At 42.3% G+C, this 16,894-nt stretch overlaps 1 protein-coding gene across 4 annotated transcripts; it reads right to left on the bottom strand.

Annotated features, from left to right (window-relative positions):
• Positions 1–3,891: 3,891 nt before the first annotated feature.
• On the bottom strand, positions 3,892–15,439 carry LOC105021745 (vasculin). Of its 4 annotated transcripts, XM_010889624.4 has the most exons (11): positions 15,080–15,439; positions 13,915–14,585; positions 10,914–11,033; positions 10,574–10,700; positions 9,760–9,935; positions 9,385–9,451; positions 9,067–9,254; positions 8,515–8,670; positions 8,085–8,254; positions 4,395–4,497; positions 3,892–4,235 (listed from the first exon to the last, which is right to left on the bottom strand). In XM_010889624.4, the coding sequence occupies exons 3-11, from the start codon at positions 10,974–10,976 to the stop codon at positions 4,080–4,082; spliced, it is 1,206 nt and encodes a 401-aa protein (XP_010887926.2). In that variant the 5' UTR covers positions 10,977–11,033; positions 13,915–14,585; positions 15,080–15,439; the 3' UTR covers positions 3,892–4,079. The 4 variants fall into 4 exon arrangements, with proteins under 4 accessions (XP_010887926.2, XP_010887928.2, XP_010887927.2 ...); XM_010889626.4 differs by lacking the exon at positions 13,915–14,585; XM_010889625.5 differs by lacking the exons at positions 13,915–14,585; positions 15,080–15,439 and adding an exon at positions 11,601–13,365.
• Positions 15,440–16,894: the final 1,455 nt, after the last annotated feature.

Here is a 16,894-nt window from a genome sequence, read left to right as displayed (position 1 = left end):
CTACTCAGTAAAGACATTGAGTTCAGGCTATGGTGAGGACCTAAGCCTCAATTCACATCCCTATTATTGCACCAGTGATTGATTTTCTCAGATGCAGACACACATGGCGAGCTTACAGGTTGTTCTGATGTGCAATGCTGTCGGTCCAATTCACCTGGATGGGGGTGGATGGTAAAGTGGTAGATAGAGAACCTGAAGGACGATAAAACGTGATAGTAATGAGTGATTGGACACAGAGAGGTATAATAACGGAATGTCTTGAAACAGCACCATCTAATAACAGCAGTAAAAGTGTTGCCCATTACAAGACCACTCACAAGGCGTGACAATAACCCTCTGTGACTTGTAGAGTTCCCCTGATTGGTCGAAGCAGGTCAATTGGAAAGAGCGGTTCACCTCTTCAGTGAGGTTCACTAACAGGAAAGAGCCGAAACTGGGAAATACCAACAAGCGACACATGAAACATGAAATTGTTAAAACATTAATGAAATAACTCATTGTTCACAGGTTACTGAAAGGCTAACAGAGAAGAATAGAGCCCTTTGTGGTAATCTAATGTAAATGTCCCTGACCATCCTCAGTGGCAAACATGCAAAATGACAATGCAGATTAACTGGCTAAGAATATACTGAGAAATGCTCATGTAAATTGTCCCCTGTGATTCATTCTTAGTGTAGCAGAGCAGAAAACACAACTACATGACGTCTGAGATCAACTCTTCTGAGCTTTATTGATCCCGATCCATTCACACCTGTACCTTGGTAGAAGGAATATGTCCACATACTGCGCCCCCTCCAAGGTCACGACCAGAGCACAATGGTTAATCAGGCCACCCTCACTGTCCCATGTGACCACTACACCGGAATCATATGTCACCTCCATCTTCAGAGTGACTTCAACAATCACAAGACAAATACAGTACATGAAGAAAAAAAATTAAAAATAGTTTTTGCGATTTTGCAAGGGATTAAATGGATCTGTGGGGGTACAAATCTGAATATTTTCTGATTAATGGTCAGTTGCATACAGTAAACCAACATATAATAAAGACCTGGTCTTAGGCCACCGGGAAACTGATAGGAGGAAAGTGTTTATCCGGGCAGTAAGTGTTCATTAGCATGTAAAAACACTATGTGACATTGGCATACAGTACCTGTCAAAATGTTGGACACATTGAGCCATTCAAGTTAATGGTTTAGTGTTTTCAGACTTTTACTGGTACTCACGCTCACTTCCTTGGGGAACAGAAGGATATCCAGGTGTTTACTTCCACTGTGAGAAGAGTCTTACAAGAAATTCCAAGTTCTGACCAACTGTCCAAAACTTTTTCTTTCATTATGACAAAGGTCATTAAGACCTATTATTTCCACTGCAGGTCTGGAGAAGAAACACTTAAGCTTTGGATTGGACACATCAGAGCCCTAGGCTCAACATAATTGAGGCTGTGTGGGATCACTTTGACAAGGGAAAAACAAAACATTTTACCTAAATAGACTCTATTCCAAGTATGTTCGCTCAAGACCACATTCAAATAAAAGGATTTGATGGGTCTCCAACACACCATGGTAAAGATTAAAGCGTTCACAGGCACAGCTAAATGGGCATATCTCCAAAGACACATACATCTTCCCACTTGGTACCACTGTGGGGTATTTCTGTTCATTCACAGCAGGGGAATATGTATCTCATTAATAATGACTGGAGACAGAGACACAGATGTGCTGCACCTAAATGAGCATTCAGTCATTATAGACAACAGGTCGCTTGCCAAATGAAAGCAATATTCAGGGACATTTTGTAAGAAAGCGAGGTAATTTATTTTAAATTGCTGTGAACATACTAATTATGCTACATTATTAGATAAACAAAAGCAACAAATTATTTCCTGTATTCATTCATTTTGTTTGGCCAGAACCTTGATGAATGGCCAGATCCGGAAGGTCCCTCTTATTATTTATTCATTTGTTGAACAGCCTTTAGGAGGCTGAGTTATGATTCCTTTTTATTTTAGTTTCTTCAGATTGGTATGAACATCAATAATTTATTATTTTTATATTGTTTTTGCACTTCTGTGTTTTCCTTATTCAGAAATGTTTATACATGTTAAAATGTAGTAATACATTAGAACATTAAATATAATTTTTCATTAACTTGGGGTCCAACTAAATCATCTGAAAGACATCTATTATACTCTTGAATAAGAAATTGTACTACTTTGAAATTTTGTACCAATGTACCCACGCTCTGACATGGTATTCACTGTGCAAAAACAGAGCTGTGATTCCCATCCAATTTTGAAAAGGTTATGCTTGAAATACATTTGAGTTTGGGTTTTTGAAAATTTATTTTCTTCAGTGCATGCTTTGGCCACACATGAGTGAACATTGTTTTGGTATTAGTTAATGATAAAATGTAAAAGTTTAGACATAAAAGTTAAGAATTGAGATTCTGTTGGACTCTGTTGGACTGTTACTGTTACTTTACGATTAACACAGATCTTAGAAACAGTTGTAATGCGTATTAAATAGGTAATTGCAGTTTTCTGTTGATTCCTGTCACTATAAGAAAACTAATCTACGTCCTAATGTCAGTCTCGCACATTACCCACAAACCTGATCATTCGTTTCAGATGAAGCAACAGAAATACAAATGTATCTTAAGTTAGTTCGGCAACGTTCTTTGCTATACAAACACATTTGCAATGTTCAAGGATGCCCTTCCACTTACCCATAACGCTTCCCTTGACAGTCGGCTGGAACGTTAAAAGTCCAACCATCAAGGCAAAGCCAGGCACAGACATAGCCCCACCGTCCTGATTCATATCTGTGGCCCATCCAGCCGAAGCAGCTCGCTAAACTCACATCTAGGAGAGACGTGCCACCGTATAGTATTACCCAGAGTGCATCACCTCCCCGGGGGTCGCCTCCTGCCACCTGTTTGGCCCTATTGACAGGTCGATGCTGCCGTTTTTGGAACCAGTAACCACCTGAGGGAGGATAAGGGTGTGGGGGCGTTAAAGCCTGGCATCGAGGCAGGTACAATAGCTGTCTGGAGGCTGCAAAAGCCTGTGCTGCCAAGGTGGAAACCACGGATGCATAAGGCCCCAGACCACGACGATAACTTGAGTCTCTCCGGGTCAGATTCATGCAAATTGCATGACTTCAACCTGATCCAAAGCAATGTCGGCAAAAGTCAGCCTGAAACATCACTTGAGGTCTGAAATAATTTACTGCTCGCTAAAACAAAGAAAAAAGGCGAAACATTTCAAATGAGATTTACGTGTATAGCAGTTCTTCAGAATGAATCAAAGAATTGTCTGGAATTTTAGGTCAGACATAAACAGAACCCAAGCAAAACAATGGAAATGGAAAGGTGCAGGGGAACAATGGCTGAAGAATACAGAATCTAATTGGCCCCCAGTTACCTTCAGGCTAATGTGTGTGTGTGTTCACAATAAGTGCAGAGAATGTTGGGTTGGACAAGAAAAACATACCACATCTGTAAAGCAGTTAACAGTTAAGAGTAAGAAGGGAAGTAAAATGAAATAAAACGTACGTGGGGGAAATAAATTAAAAGCACAACGGGTTCCCGCATTTCCAAACTTTGCTCAAAATGTCAATCTTCTTTATTCCCATTTTGCTATGCAGTGTAAGGACCTCGACCAGACAAGATATATTGTGAATTGCAATCATTTTATTAATTAATAGCCTCCAGAACGGACCTTTTTTCACATTCATCATACGGTACGTATTTTCAAACTTTTTCAGTGATGAAACAAACATTTAGTCCAGCATTGAAATCTCTAGCCCCCCCCCCCCCCCCACCCCTCAAAAAAAAGGAGCCTTGCTACAAAGCCACAACAGTGTCATCGTCGTGTGTCATCGTCCCGTCCCCCCCCCCCCCCCCCCCCAAGTCCATTTGGAGCATGTCCATTTGTTGAAGGGAGTTCTGTGAAATGGTGGGAGGGTGTCTGTGAGGGGGCCCACTCGGTTGGAGGCCCCGAGGTGACCACATTCCTCTGATTACAGGAAGTGTGGCGGCGGTAGAGTCATGGTCCAGGGTCCTTCGCGATGACTGCTTCAGGCGTCGTCGTCTGAGGTGTCACTACTGCTGGTCTCCGTCTCCTCCGCGGCGCCGGCGGTCATTCCAAGGTGGCCGGTCTTCCACACGGCCAGGGAGTCCACGGGGGGGCCGTTCTTCGGGAGGCCATTTCTCCTCAGGCCGTTCTTCCGCAGCTGGAGACGACAGACGGCGGGAGGTTAGGGCAAGGGGCTGACTTCAGCAGCAGGGCAACGCGGGAAAACAAGCGTTGAGAAGAACGCGCGGCCCAACAGCTAAGTAACACGGACGTGAAGTTGGTACGCGGGACTTTGAGAGGGTGAAGGAGGCGTTACCTGTTCACTGATGGCCTGGAACTCCCTCATCTCATCCTCCGTCAGAGGAGCGCACGTGTCATCGTTCTCGCTCTCCTCCTGCCAACCCATCTCTTTCAACAGCCTGGGAAAGGGTGAGAGAAACTTTGCATTGTATATAAAGTGGGCATTTATATTCATTAGGCAGACCAAACAGTGAGCCGTCCTCACCTGAATGGCAAGTTTATTTTCAGTTATGAAAAACTATAAATTCAAACTGAAATCCATTCTCCTAATGTTCTTGGTCAGCCCACCGTTTAAAAAATGAAACTGTACGTGGCACAGACCGGAAAACCATGGAAACAGAGCTTAAGATTCCATTACCCGCAGTATTAGACTAAAGAATCAGATCGTACACTGTTTACCGGGGGGCAGAGCCACCGACGTAGCCGTAAATCTGGGGCTGGTGCTAGTCTAAAACTGGCAAGTATAGAGAGTACAGAGATATTGTTATTCACGTTGGCACCAACGACGTTAGGATGAAACAGTCAGAGGTTATGAAGCAGAACATAGCATCAGCGTGTAAACTAGCTAGAAAGATGTGTCGGCATCGAGTAATTGTCTCTGGCCCCCTCCCAGCTAGGGGTGGTGACGAGCTCTACAGCAGACTTGCTCAACTTGGTAGATAACTGGCTCTCTTTTTGGGACTCTCCCAGAAATAGGGCCAGGCCTGATCTGCTGAGGAGTGACGGACTCCATCCCAGCTGGAGTGGTGCACTTCTTTTATCTAGGAACATTGACAGGAGTCTCACTCCTATAGCCTCACCTGAGATAGGGTGCAGGTCAGGCCGCAGGCTGTTAGCCAGCCTGATAGCATAGTGGAGTCTGTCGATAGCATAGCCAGAGTAGTTAGTATATCTTTACTTATTGCCACTGTGACTCGTTCCAGGCTGAGAAAAGTTAAATAAGGTAGTGCTAACAAAAACAACCTTATTAAGATAACGCCTTCCTCCACCTCGGACACAAATAAAAATGACTATCACCTTGCATCTCAAAATGGGATTCCTAAATGTTAGATCCCTTGCTCCAAAGGCAGTTGCAGTAAATGAATGAATCGCTGATCATATACTAGATGTTATTGGTTTGTGTGAAACATGGCTAAAGCCTGATGAATTCATTGCCTTAAATGAGGCCTCTCCTCCTGGTTATACTAGTGATCATATCCCTTCTGCATCCCGAAAAGGAGGGGGTGTTGCTAATATTTATGACAGTAAGTATAAATTTACTCTCAAACACACCACTGATTTTCATTCTATTGAGGTTTTACTCATGAAAGTTAACCAGGCCGATAAATTGTTTTACACAGCTACTATTTATAGGCCCCCCGGGCCATACACAATGTACCTCAATGAGTTTCCAGAATGCTTGTCTAACCTTGTAGTCATGGCAGATAATATTCACATTTTTGGCGATTTCAATATTCATATGGAAAAGTCCAATGATCCTCTTCAAAAAGCCTTTGAAGCCATAATTGACTCAATGGGTTTTATCCAACATGTCTCAGGTCCAACACATTGCCACAATCACACCTTAGATTTAGTCCTGTCACGAGAAATAGATATTGTAGATCTAATAATTTCCCCCCAGAATCCTGGATTATCGGATCACTGTCTTATTACATTTACCGTTAAAACAAGAAATCCACTTGCTCCGCAAACAATGAGTTTCAAAAGCCGTACTATAAATTCTCGGACTACAAATAAATTCCTTGATGTTCTTACAAGTTTGCTCATTAACGACAGAGTAAATAAATCTGTAAACGATCAAATCAAGGATCTAAACTCAACATTGCGAAATACATTAGACACAGTTGCACCACCAAAAACAAAAAGACTCAACAATAACCTTGCTCCCTGGTACACAGACAATACTAGAGCACCAGAAAATTGGAGCAAAAGTGGCGCTCCACCAAGTTGGAAGTATTCAGATTAGCCTGGATAGACAGTACACTACAATACTGAAAATCACTCACGTCTGCTCGATCACCTTATTTCTCAAACCTGATTGAGCTGGAGAAAAAACAATCCAAAATGTAAAGCTCAACAAGTGAAGTGGGTCTTCACTTTAGTTGTAATGAATACATGAACTACTTTGATGAAAAGATCATCACCATTAGAAAACAAATAACTGACTGCTCCTTAAATAGTTATGGCCCTCAAAATCTCAGTTGTCCTAAAAATGACCTGAACCTCCCTGGCCAGCTGTCAATGGGGACACTTGAATTTTTTGATACCTTATCGCTCGACACATTTACTAAATTTGTAATGAGTTCTAAACCCACAAACTGTCAGCTAGACCCGATTCCAACAAAATGACTTAAGGAGCTATTTCCTGTGCTAGGTCAGCCAATGCTGAATATAATAAATCGCTCCCTTTCCTCTGGATGGGTACCAAACTCACAAAAAATTGCGGAAATTAAGCCTCTTCTAAAAAAAATCTAATCTGGATCCCGACATATTAAACAATTATAGGCCAATATCAAACCTCCCGTTCCTCTCAAAAATAATAGAAAAATGTGTTTCCCAACAACTGAATGCCTTCCTGAAGACAAATTACATTTATGAAATTCTCCAGTCCAGTTTCAGACCCCATCATAGTACTGAGACTGCACTCTTGAAGGTAACAAATTACTTTCCAATGGCCTCAGATAAAGGTTCTGCATCAGTCCTGTTGCTTCTTGATCTTAGTGCTGCTTTTGACACTATTGATCACTCCCTTCCCTTAGAGAGACTGGAATATTGGGCTACGTGGATATGTTCTAGCCTGGTTTAAATCTTATTTATCTGAAAGATATCAGTTTGTTAGGGTGAATGGCATATCCTCTGACAAGTCAAAGGTATGCTTCGGTGTTCCTCAAGGCTCGGTTCTGGGCCCATTATCTTTTTCATTATATATGCAAACTTTCAAGTGTCTACTAAAAACTAATCTCTACAGCACGGTTTATGATTAGGTGTAGTCTGCCCCGGGGCATGAAGGTGACCAGAAGGCTTGATACTGTCCACCCTTGCTGTCTTGCCCGGTGGGCTCTGGTCGCCACTGGGATGCCCTCACTCCAATGCCTTTCGGGGGAAGAGTCACTGGCTTGTTGTTGTCTCTCTGTTGCGCACTTGTGCGGTACTCTGCTGGCAATACTCAGCCCTCATTCAGGGTGGTTGCAGTTGGTGGGTGTCCTTATGGTTGATGCTTGGCAATGTGGGTGGATTGATTTCCTGCCTGTTGGGCCCTGTCCGGGGCCTCCCCCGGGTAGGGCCACAGTGTCGCCGGACCCCCCTGTCAAAGTTTTAAGGTCTTACGCTGCTATACTATTGTGCTGGGGAATTTTCCCAGTCTACTCCCGTTTTAAACTTTAGGATGACATGAGGTCCTGGTCCACACTTGCGGAGTACCTGGTTTGGGGGGCCCGTTGCTGTCCCTGTTCTTGTCACAATCAGTACACAAACTTGGCCTTATGGCCAGCTTTGTTCTGCGCTGCATCGCCTCAGACCAAAGGTCCGAATCACACTGACATTTAAACAAAATAGTTATTGAAAGCTGCAAATCAATTTTGTTTTATTGAAATAAATAATAAAAACCCCAAAAATGTGTTTATAAATCTTAAGGGACCAGATGTGTTTGTTATACAGTTAACGTCTACCAAGTTGCCTCAGATGCAGCAAAAATAACAGTATTTACCTGTGCTCCGCCTCCAGAGAGCTGGACAGCACCTCCTGCTGGGGAAAGGTGGAGGAGCGCAGCAACGCGTTCGTGTTACTGTTCTCCTGAGAGACGGTGCACTCATAGCGGTTCAGGTTTTCATCCCGGCAGCCCATGATGCTGTTCTGCAAATGGAAACCATCTTCGTCCTGGGGGGTGAAGGGGGGGTCAAATAAAACGACAGTCGGCCAGATCATTTGAAAGTGGCGGTGGCAGAGCCGGTTGACATGAAAGTGCACGGGGCATCAAATAGAGCACAAGAACAGCCAATTAACAGTAAGTGTTGGAAAAACAACTTCACACGCTCCCCTTTGAACGTCTGTCAAGCTGGACCATTAAACGGGTTCTGAGGGGGAGTTTCTCTCTCCGAGTGACATGCGCATGTAAACGCATAACACCTGGACCTCACCTTGCAATGGTGATGGAGGTCCTCTTCATCCACCGCGTCCCGTTTCAGGGCTTTGAGGAAGTGGCTCTTGCGGTCTGAACGCATGCGTGTCAGACGCATCATGAGCCGCGGCGGACTGCCCTTATCAACCGGGGACAACGAGCTGGATCGACTGGCCTGAAAAACACACGGCAAATAAAACTTCCATTCATGCCGACACCACTAGTTGACCAGAGCATTAAACAGGCAGGAGACAAAAACAACATCTTAAGGCTGTGCTGATGTGACCCCTTAAAAATGCAACCAAACAAAAGCCAAGAATGGGGGGGGGGGGGGGGGGGGGGGGGGGGGTCACAAAATACGGAGGTCGTAATCCGGAGCCCTGAATCCAACCATTCCAAACCACCAGCTTTTCACAGAAGCAACCAAAAATAAGCCTGAAAAAGCCACTGACCCGACAGGACGCCAATAACTGACAGCGTTGAAGGAGGGAAAAAGCACTTATTCCACACAGCCCACCGCCCCCAGTCCTGCCAGGTCAGGAGGTCAAAGGTTAAAAGGGACACGACTCACCTTGACTGGAAGACTGACTGGTTTGAGGACGGGCCCCTTGTAAACGGAGGGTCCAGCGCCGTTGTGGGACGAGGCGTGCTGCTGTTGGGGCGTGGCAGGGGAGGGCGGAGTTGTCGGGGGCTCCTCCCTGGAGACACGTTTGATCACCGTCATTCTAGAGGTCCGGGACTGAGGGTTTGGCGGATGTTCTACAACGAACAGCAGGAGGCACGGCAAAACAGCCGGCCGGTCAATTTAAGGCCTGTGGCTATTCTGTTCAAAAGGTCACCCAAGGAACACGCTTTTAATTCAAATGAAGTTAGAGAACGGAGAGCTCACCCCATACGCCAGTGGTAACAGATCTGTTATGGTTGATCTCACGTTCTGCGTCTGGGTTGAGTGAGGGCTGAAAGGAAAAACAGCGTCTACCGTCACACGAACTACTAAGCACATCGTACACAACAAGGATTTGGAAACATACATACAACTCAATTTATATCCACACCAAAAATATGAGAATAATATTAAAGGTGACGCATCTGGAGAAGACAGAGAATTTGCACCAAGCGGACTTGGCAAACCAACAGGTTACGCACAAATCAATGTGTGTCATATTGGTTGATCTTCTGAGAGCACCTTGGGACTCCCTGAGTGGTCAAAGGACAAAAGTGCACAAGAAGGTAACAGTTCCATAGGGCTTAACACCCAACTCACAAAGTCCTCAGCTTCAAACTTCTTGCGTCTGTCCCTGTGGCCTTGCTGAACCTTCCCCAGGCATTTGCTCTTAGAGAAAGGCTGGGGTCCAGGCTGGGGGAGCGGAGCGCGTGAGCTCGAGCCTTCACTGCCGTTACGGACTCTCCATCCGTTCTTCTCATTCCTGGAGTAGCCTCCTGCGAAACAGATATTTTGGGGTTTACCACATGCAATAGTCTTACAAAGACAAATACAGGGAGGGAAAGGATATGGATTTACTTAATTAGGAAAAAGCATTGAAGTATTGTGCCATCCTTTTTTTTCACTAGAAAGACATACCATGAAATCTGGAATTTGGCATGTCAACCAATAATAAGCGATTTATATACATTTCATTTAGGTTTACAGGCTCCCCTCTTGCCCAGAAGGTCCTTTGGGGGAAGCACTAACAACATGCAACAAATGTTTCTAAAAGCACACAGTTGCAGGGAAAGGTTTGTGAAGCCTTTTGACTTACCGCCAGAAATGTCCACCATAATATAGGTTGAAATTCATCTAAGATAATTGTAACAGATATAGAGGAAGTGGGAATGGCAGCCTTGCTTTATATTTGACTAATATTTTCATGCCTTTAGATGGAAAAATTAAACAAAATGAAGACTTTATCCAAAGGACCACAGATTACTTAATTCAACCTGAATTTAGAAGGAATCCCTGTCCCGAAAAACAATTTGAATGGTAAAATATCTTCAACAAACCTAGGCAAACAAGCAAACATTACAGCGGACAACAGACTTTCTGCTTCAAATATGACTGCTGTGACGCAGTTCCGTACCTCCAGCGCATCCGCCGACAGATTCCGAGCCGTCGGATGAGTTGTGGCGGCGCCGGCGACTTACATCCCTGTGGTTGTCCAGGCATTCGGCGGGAGACTGGAAAGGCTTGTCATAGATCTGAGAGGGCTAACACATGAAGACAGACTGTCAGGTCAACCAGCACTCCCAACAACAACAACTTATAAAGTCTGTTGTCCTGTTTGTCTCTTCAATACACAGAAAATGTGTCTTCAAAATAGTACAATTGGAAGATCCTGTACACGTGCACGCACACACGCTACATACCACCACTATCCCCCACCGCGGTGGACGTATAACTCATCAAAACACTCCAGGTACCTTGGATGAGGACGGCGCTGTGGGGAAATTAAGCCAGGCTGGAGTGAAGTCATGCTGCGCCATTTAGGTTTGAGTCTCCAGTGAGGTGGGCAAGACATCAACACCTCATTTCCTCAGCCCCTAAAAACATGAGACAGCGTTAGAAAAACAGCAACTCAGGCCAATTTGTGTTTGTTTTTAAGTCCAACGGTTTCTTGTGCACCACCAACCAACCGACCGACACAAGGCAAGGTGACAGAATGGAGTTTTCCCGGCTCAGATCTAGTCTGACTCCCCACTGAGTGTAGCAGGATGACAGCAGAGGTCATTTCCACTGGAAAAACACTGGAATCCAAGCCTTGCGGTGCCATGAGTGCATCAAAAGAAGCGAGCCAATGAAATGGACATGAACTCATCAACACAGGGCCTGACTGATAGAGGTAGGACGACCATGACAGGATATTTGCAGATGATTCCCTCTGAGGGTTGGTCATCAGTAAGCCTAGGTGTCTCACAAACACAGCTGTGAAAGGAAATGTAATGTACCGCGGCAGGGAGCAGACGCTACTACTAACTCACAAAAAGGCAAACGACATGGGGAAAAAATAAACATGGCTAATATTGCCTACATGGGCACGTCAGTCTCTGAGATGCATCCAGTATCAGAAAATTAGTGATTCCAAACCAGGGGTGGAAATTGCCAGAGACCTCGAGGAGATATCACCATACGATTTATTCATCTCATTGCCAAAGTGCTGAGGAACCTCCATGAATAGAGTTGTAAGATGGAGTTTGTGAAACCTTTTTAAATGACCTGCATAAATGTCTCCTAAAATATAATCCTAGACAAAACAATAGAGAAACACAGTATGATTTAACAAAGAGCACCCAAAAATGTCTTGAGTGGTCAAACATGAACAGCATATGTTGGGGAAGTTATGTAAACCTAAAGAATAACGACTTAATGTGAAATAGGTAGCAGAAGGTGATCCAATTATAGAGATTACATTCAGGTGTGGGTCAGAGGTCTGGTTCAAGTGGAATATGGCCCAGTTAAAATATATTTCAGAAGACCTCGGGAGAAAAGTTGTTGGGGCTCATAAGGCCACATAAGCAAAGACCTGGACACCGTTTAGTCAAGATGTATACATAGTGTTGAAATTAAGCAAAATGTGTTCAGCTGCTTCTCTAGGATCTGGAGTCCAGCAAAGATCACAACATGGTAGCGATGGACAACCTTTGAGGCATTGCATAAAAAAAAGATTTTCAGTAGTGACATCTGCTGGTCAGAAATAAATATGAATAAATATCACACGTTGAATGTTTACATAGAAGTTCTTTCCAGTCATGTTGGTTAAGACTTCACGGCCCAACAGATAGGCACGAGGATTGACAATGGGATTAAGTTACAATGCGCATGAACAGTGCATCAGAGTTCACGTTACAATCATCCCATCACTACAGCACAAGCATGCTGCATAACTGTCAAAGTAGTAAAGTACCCAAAGGTTACAAAATCTGTGACAATTGTTTAGTGTCAATCCACAATTAGAGAGAAGCTAAACAGCGAGATCCAGGGAAGAACACCACAAAAGAAACCACTGCTTGACTCAAGTGTGCCAAAAAAACATCTGGATGATCCATAGCACTGCCAGAAATGTGTTCTATGAACAGATGAAACAAATATTTCACTTTTTGGCAAAATGCTACATTAGGGGAAAAAAACTGCATACTAAAACCTCATCCCTTGTGAAGCATCAAATAATTGTGGGAGTAATACATTAAAATGTGTATTAGGAGATTTAAACAGGAGAATATCAAGGTAACAGTCCATCACCCGAAGCAGAAAATAAGCTGAGTCACGCAGTATGACAACAAACGTAAACAAAGGCAAATCCATAACAGAATAGTTTATAGAGAAGACAATTTGCATCTTGGAATGGCCAAGTCAAAGTCCTGACCTCAAACCTATTGAAATGCTGTAGCACGACCTGAAGCGAGCTGCTCATGTAAGACGTCTCAAGAATACCAATGAGCTGAAAGAGTTTTGTAAAACGAAGAATGGTCCAAAATACCTAATAACTGTTGTACAGGAATAATCAACTATAGAAAAGTCTTGCTTCAGGATACTACCACAGAAATAGGTTCAACCAGTTACCAAACATTACAGTTTAGTTTTTCCAACCTATACTGTTTTGTTTGACCAATGTGTTCAATTAAGACATGTATAAGTACACTTTTTGTGTATTATATGTTAAATCACAGTTATCTATTGTTAGGACTTATGGGCTATATTTAAGGAGCCATTCACACAGGTATTTCAGAAATTCAAAAGGGTTCACAAACCTTATTCCCACAACTGTATATGGGTCTGTATGGTTAACAAAGCGACCAATTATTTCAAAATGAAAGTAAAAAGGCTAAGGCTAAGTTTAAAAAAGCATGATTACTTGAGGACAGTCATTTTGAAAAAGTTGTTCACAACATCCAAAATAATTTGCGTGAAAATATATCACATGTATATATGTAACGTCAGTCACAAAGATCATTTGTTAATTAAAAATGAAGTGGGCAGATCTATTTCCAAAAATATATTTTCTATGTTTTTATTATATTTTATGAAAGTGACAGAGTTGTATAATTTAACAACACCACTAAATAGAAAAACTTTAACTCCCGAGAACTTAAGCTATGTTTATATTTAGTTAATGTAGACAAAACCACTGAAAGCTACATGCATTTCCCTACTCACCAAAAAGGCACTTACAGACATAAGTGGAATTGTTTCCAAAGCTTAATGGCACATAAGACTAACTTCTTTAAAAATATAAATATATATATATATATCAACAAAACTATGTTTTTTAAACGTAAACTCTAAAGAGTATTTGACACCACTTGACATATCCACTTTTTAAATGATTGAAGAGCATGACAAACTTGCTTTGCTTGATTTCTAGTAATGCCAATATCAGGTCATCTTTGTAAGATATTGGGGTGCAATAACAAAAGTCATACAAACCAGCTCCAGAGGACTGAGCCGAGGCTTCTGCTGCGCTGTAATCCCAAGACTCTCCCAGTGTTTGTTCACACCAGCAGGTGTTATTCAGTTAAATCTGCACCCCACATGTACTATGCAGATATTTACAAAATGACGATGTTGATTATCCAAACTAACTTTCCATTTTTGCCGTGTTATTCCTGTTCCAAGATGGCAGAACAGTCCTTCAGAGTTGGTGAAGGAAATCCAGTGAGGTTTGTGTCCAAACTTACAAAGATGACATTGGGGTGGATTTACTACGATTTCTTTAGGAAAGATTTAGTGATTCAGTAGTTGGTTTGGAGTGCTCACATATATACCATTAAATCATATTTGCTCAATTTAGACAGTGTCAGTGTTCACATGTTGTCAAAAACAAAACTAGCTATCGAAAACTTCAGCTTTTAATCGTGGGGGTACATGTTCTCAAGATAAACATTGAAGACTTGGTACTGGAAGAGGAGACTCGTCTTGCGAATGCATGATGTCCACATAATATTAGCCTCAAATAATATGCAAAGTGAAACAGTTCTGTATTTCTACAAAGCCCGGCCACATGTTTGATCCCATTCAATGCAACTCGGAAGTCGAGTAGCTAGTAATGCTATGTCTGTCCTCTTGTTTGGGATATCCTATGGAGAGAGGCTGTCCACCTGTATTCCAAAAAGAGAAAGCATGATAACAGCATAGTTACAGGCAGAATCAAACCATACAAACGGCTTTAAGTTGACAAAAGAAAGGAATGAAAACGAGAAGGCTACAAAACGTAGCGTTACAGCACAATACCTGCCCATTTATTTGACAGTTAGCTAACTACCGTGTACGTAGCCAGAAAAAAAAAAAGTATAGCTATTTGATTAGTAGCCATTGGTTATTAATATACTAACAAAATCGGATTAACATCAGCTAACGAATTTACACTAGTTATTTAGTTACCTGATGTATGCTGTACTAGCAAACAACTTATCGAGCTATTACAGTAGCTAACTCACAACTCTTGGATGTCAGGTAACACGTTAGTGTACTTGGTAGCCAAATAGCTAACGGTTCGCTTACTAGTAACTTCTATTGTGGCAAGCTGGGTTAGCCACAACTTACACTACTCCGCGACCATGATACGTTGGATGGGTCATGTTAAAATACCTACCTTGTAATATAGTCAAAGCTCTTCCAATAACTTCATAGGTGCTCTCAACATTGCAGATAGTGTCTTCTTCTGTTAGCTAAATAGCTTGCTTAATCAGCCAGTCACAGCCTACTAGCTAGCTCGTGCCGTCTTTGACAGTTGCCATTCCCTTTTTTGTTAGTTTTTCCTTAACAAGGTCAAGAAGCCCATGTACGTATCAGCCATTCCACGGTGCTCATCTCATAAACTTGTTAAAAGTCCTGGGAAATGATTCGCTTTATTTTTTTATTTTTGCCGCTTTTGCCTGTCTCCTTCCCAAAATGGCGCCGTTACACAAATGTTTCTCGAGAATCTCGCCGGCCAACGAGAATACCAATTCCCCTTCACTCGCTTCAACACCTCAAACTGGGATATAGGCCCGAGAAATGACTCATTCACTCACAGACCTAATTCTAACCTTAACTCTAAAGCCTAAAATAGCCATTTTTGTTGGTGAAGACTGACTACTCTTCTGTGGTTTACTGCACATGTTGACATACCTCACACAAGCAGTAAAGCATGAGCGCACTCGACATGTACTTACACAACCGTGTTTTTCTTTACCGATCTCCCAATCCATAAAAAATTGATGAATGAACTTCATAAAAAAATGTTTTTGTTGAGGTACAGTCCATAAGAGAATCAGATAATAAAACATACGTAGTTTTTGTCCATATGGTGTTTTTGCTGAGGTACAGTTCATAAGAGAATCAGACAATAAAACATACGTAGTTTTTGTCCATATGGTGTTTTTAATCTTCATCTCAATTCATGACACCTTGGACCAGCAGCTAACATGTTGGTTAATGTATTTGTTCAGTAGGGTAACATGGGGTAAGACCCCCCCAAAAAAATTTATTCTCTGACTCCCACCGGACTTAGTTATAAACTGTAAAACCAATCCTTACAGTTGTAAGCCTTGTGGCCACACTTGATTATGCCCCAAATACAATATAACTATTAAATGACTGCCCTTGTGCAATTTCATAGGGGTTTAATCACATTTGAATATAATACGTACTGTGTACTATAGACCTAAAGAATCTACTCAGAATCCAATATCCATCAGGACACAGCACAACACCCAGTTCCACTATAGAGATTTTGAATGAAGGCAAAATAACTTCTGATGCAAGCAAGCAACAAACTTTATTTTATAAAGCCATTTTATATTGTCTGTTATCAAAAAATGCACAGATACCCAGCATAAAAACCCCAAAGAGCAAGCAACAACAATAAATGGATGCACAGTGGCTAGGTAAAACTCCCAAGTAGGGTCAAAAATCTTGGAAGAAACTTAGAGAGGAACCAGACACTGAGGGGCCAGTCCTCTTCTGGTGTTGCCGGATAATAATTTTTAAGAATAATCTGTGTAAAACATAGCATTTTAGATTTCAGGGGACAGAGGCAACGCATATAGACGGCAAACCCTGCATACACACGCACAGACACACACGTTAACCCAGGGCACACACAGAACACGTTAGATACTGTATTCTACGTATTCAATACAGACAGACGCATGCCGGGACTATTAATGTTGGCATGCACGTGAAAACATTTGCTGAAGTACAGATATGATGTACAAACCTAGAGACGCCAAGGCAAAGCCAGGCAGCATGTCTGCCAGAAGATGACAATTAATTAACTGAAAATACCTAATTGAGCTATTAGATTATGTGCTGAAGAAAACACAGGATCAGAGTGGTCCTCTACTTACCCAGGTCTGGAAAGTCAACTCGTACAGTGGATATAAAAAGTCTAAACACCCCTGTTAAAAAGCCAGGTTTTTGTGAT

This window comes from Esox lucius, chromosome 14, assembly GCF_011004845.1.
Source record: "Esox lucius isolate fEsoLuc1 chromosome 14, fEsoLuc1.pri, whole genome shotgun sequence".
NCBI classification, from domain to species: domain Eukaryota; kingdom Metazoa; phylum Chordata; class Actinopteri; order Esociformes; family Esocidae; genus Esox; species Esox lucius.
The sequence above is the reverse complement of the archived record's forward strand: the minus strand, read 5'-3'. Positions and strand labels throughout refer to the sequence as shown.

Coding starts and splice junctions, on each gene's coding strand:
- LOC105021745 (XM_010889624.4), bottom strand. CDS start 10,976: ATGGCGCAGCATGACTTCACTCCAGCCTGGCTTAATTTCCCCACAGCG. Junction 9,452..9,759: donor AGTTTGAAGCTGAGGACTTT/GTGAGTTGGGTG, acceptor TTTTCCTTTCAG/CCCTCACTCAACCCAGACGC. Junction 4,236..4,394: donor TCCAGGCCATCAGTGAACAG/GTAACGCCTCCT, acceptor TGTCGTCTCCAG/CTGCGGAAGAACGGCCTGAG.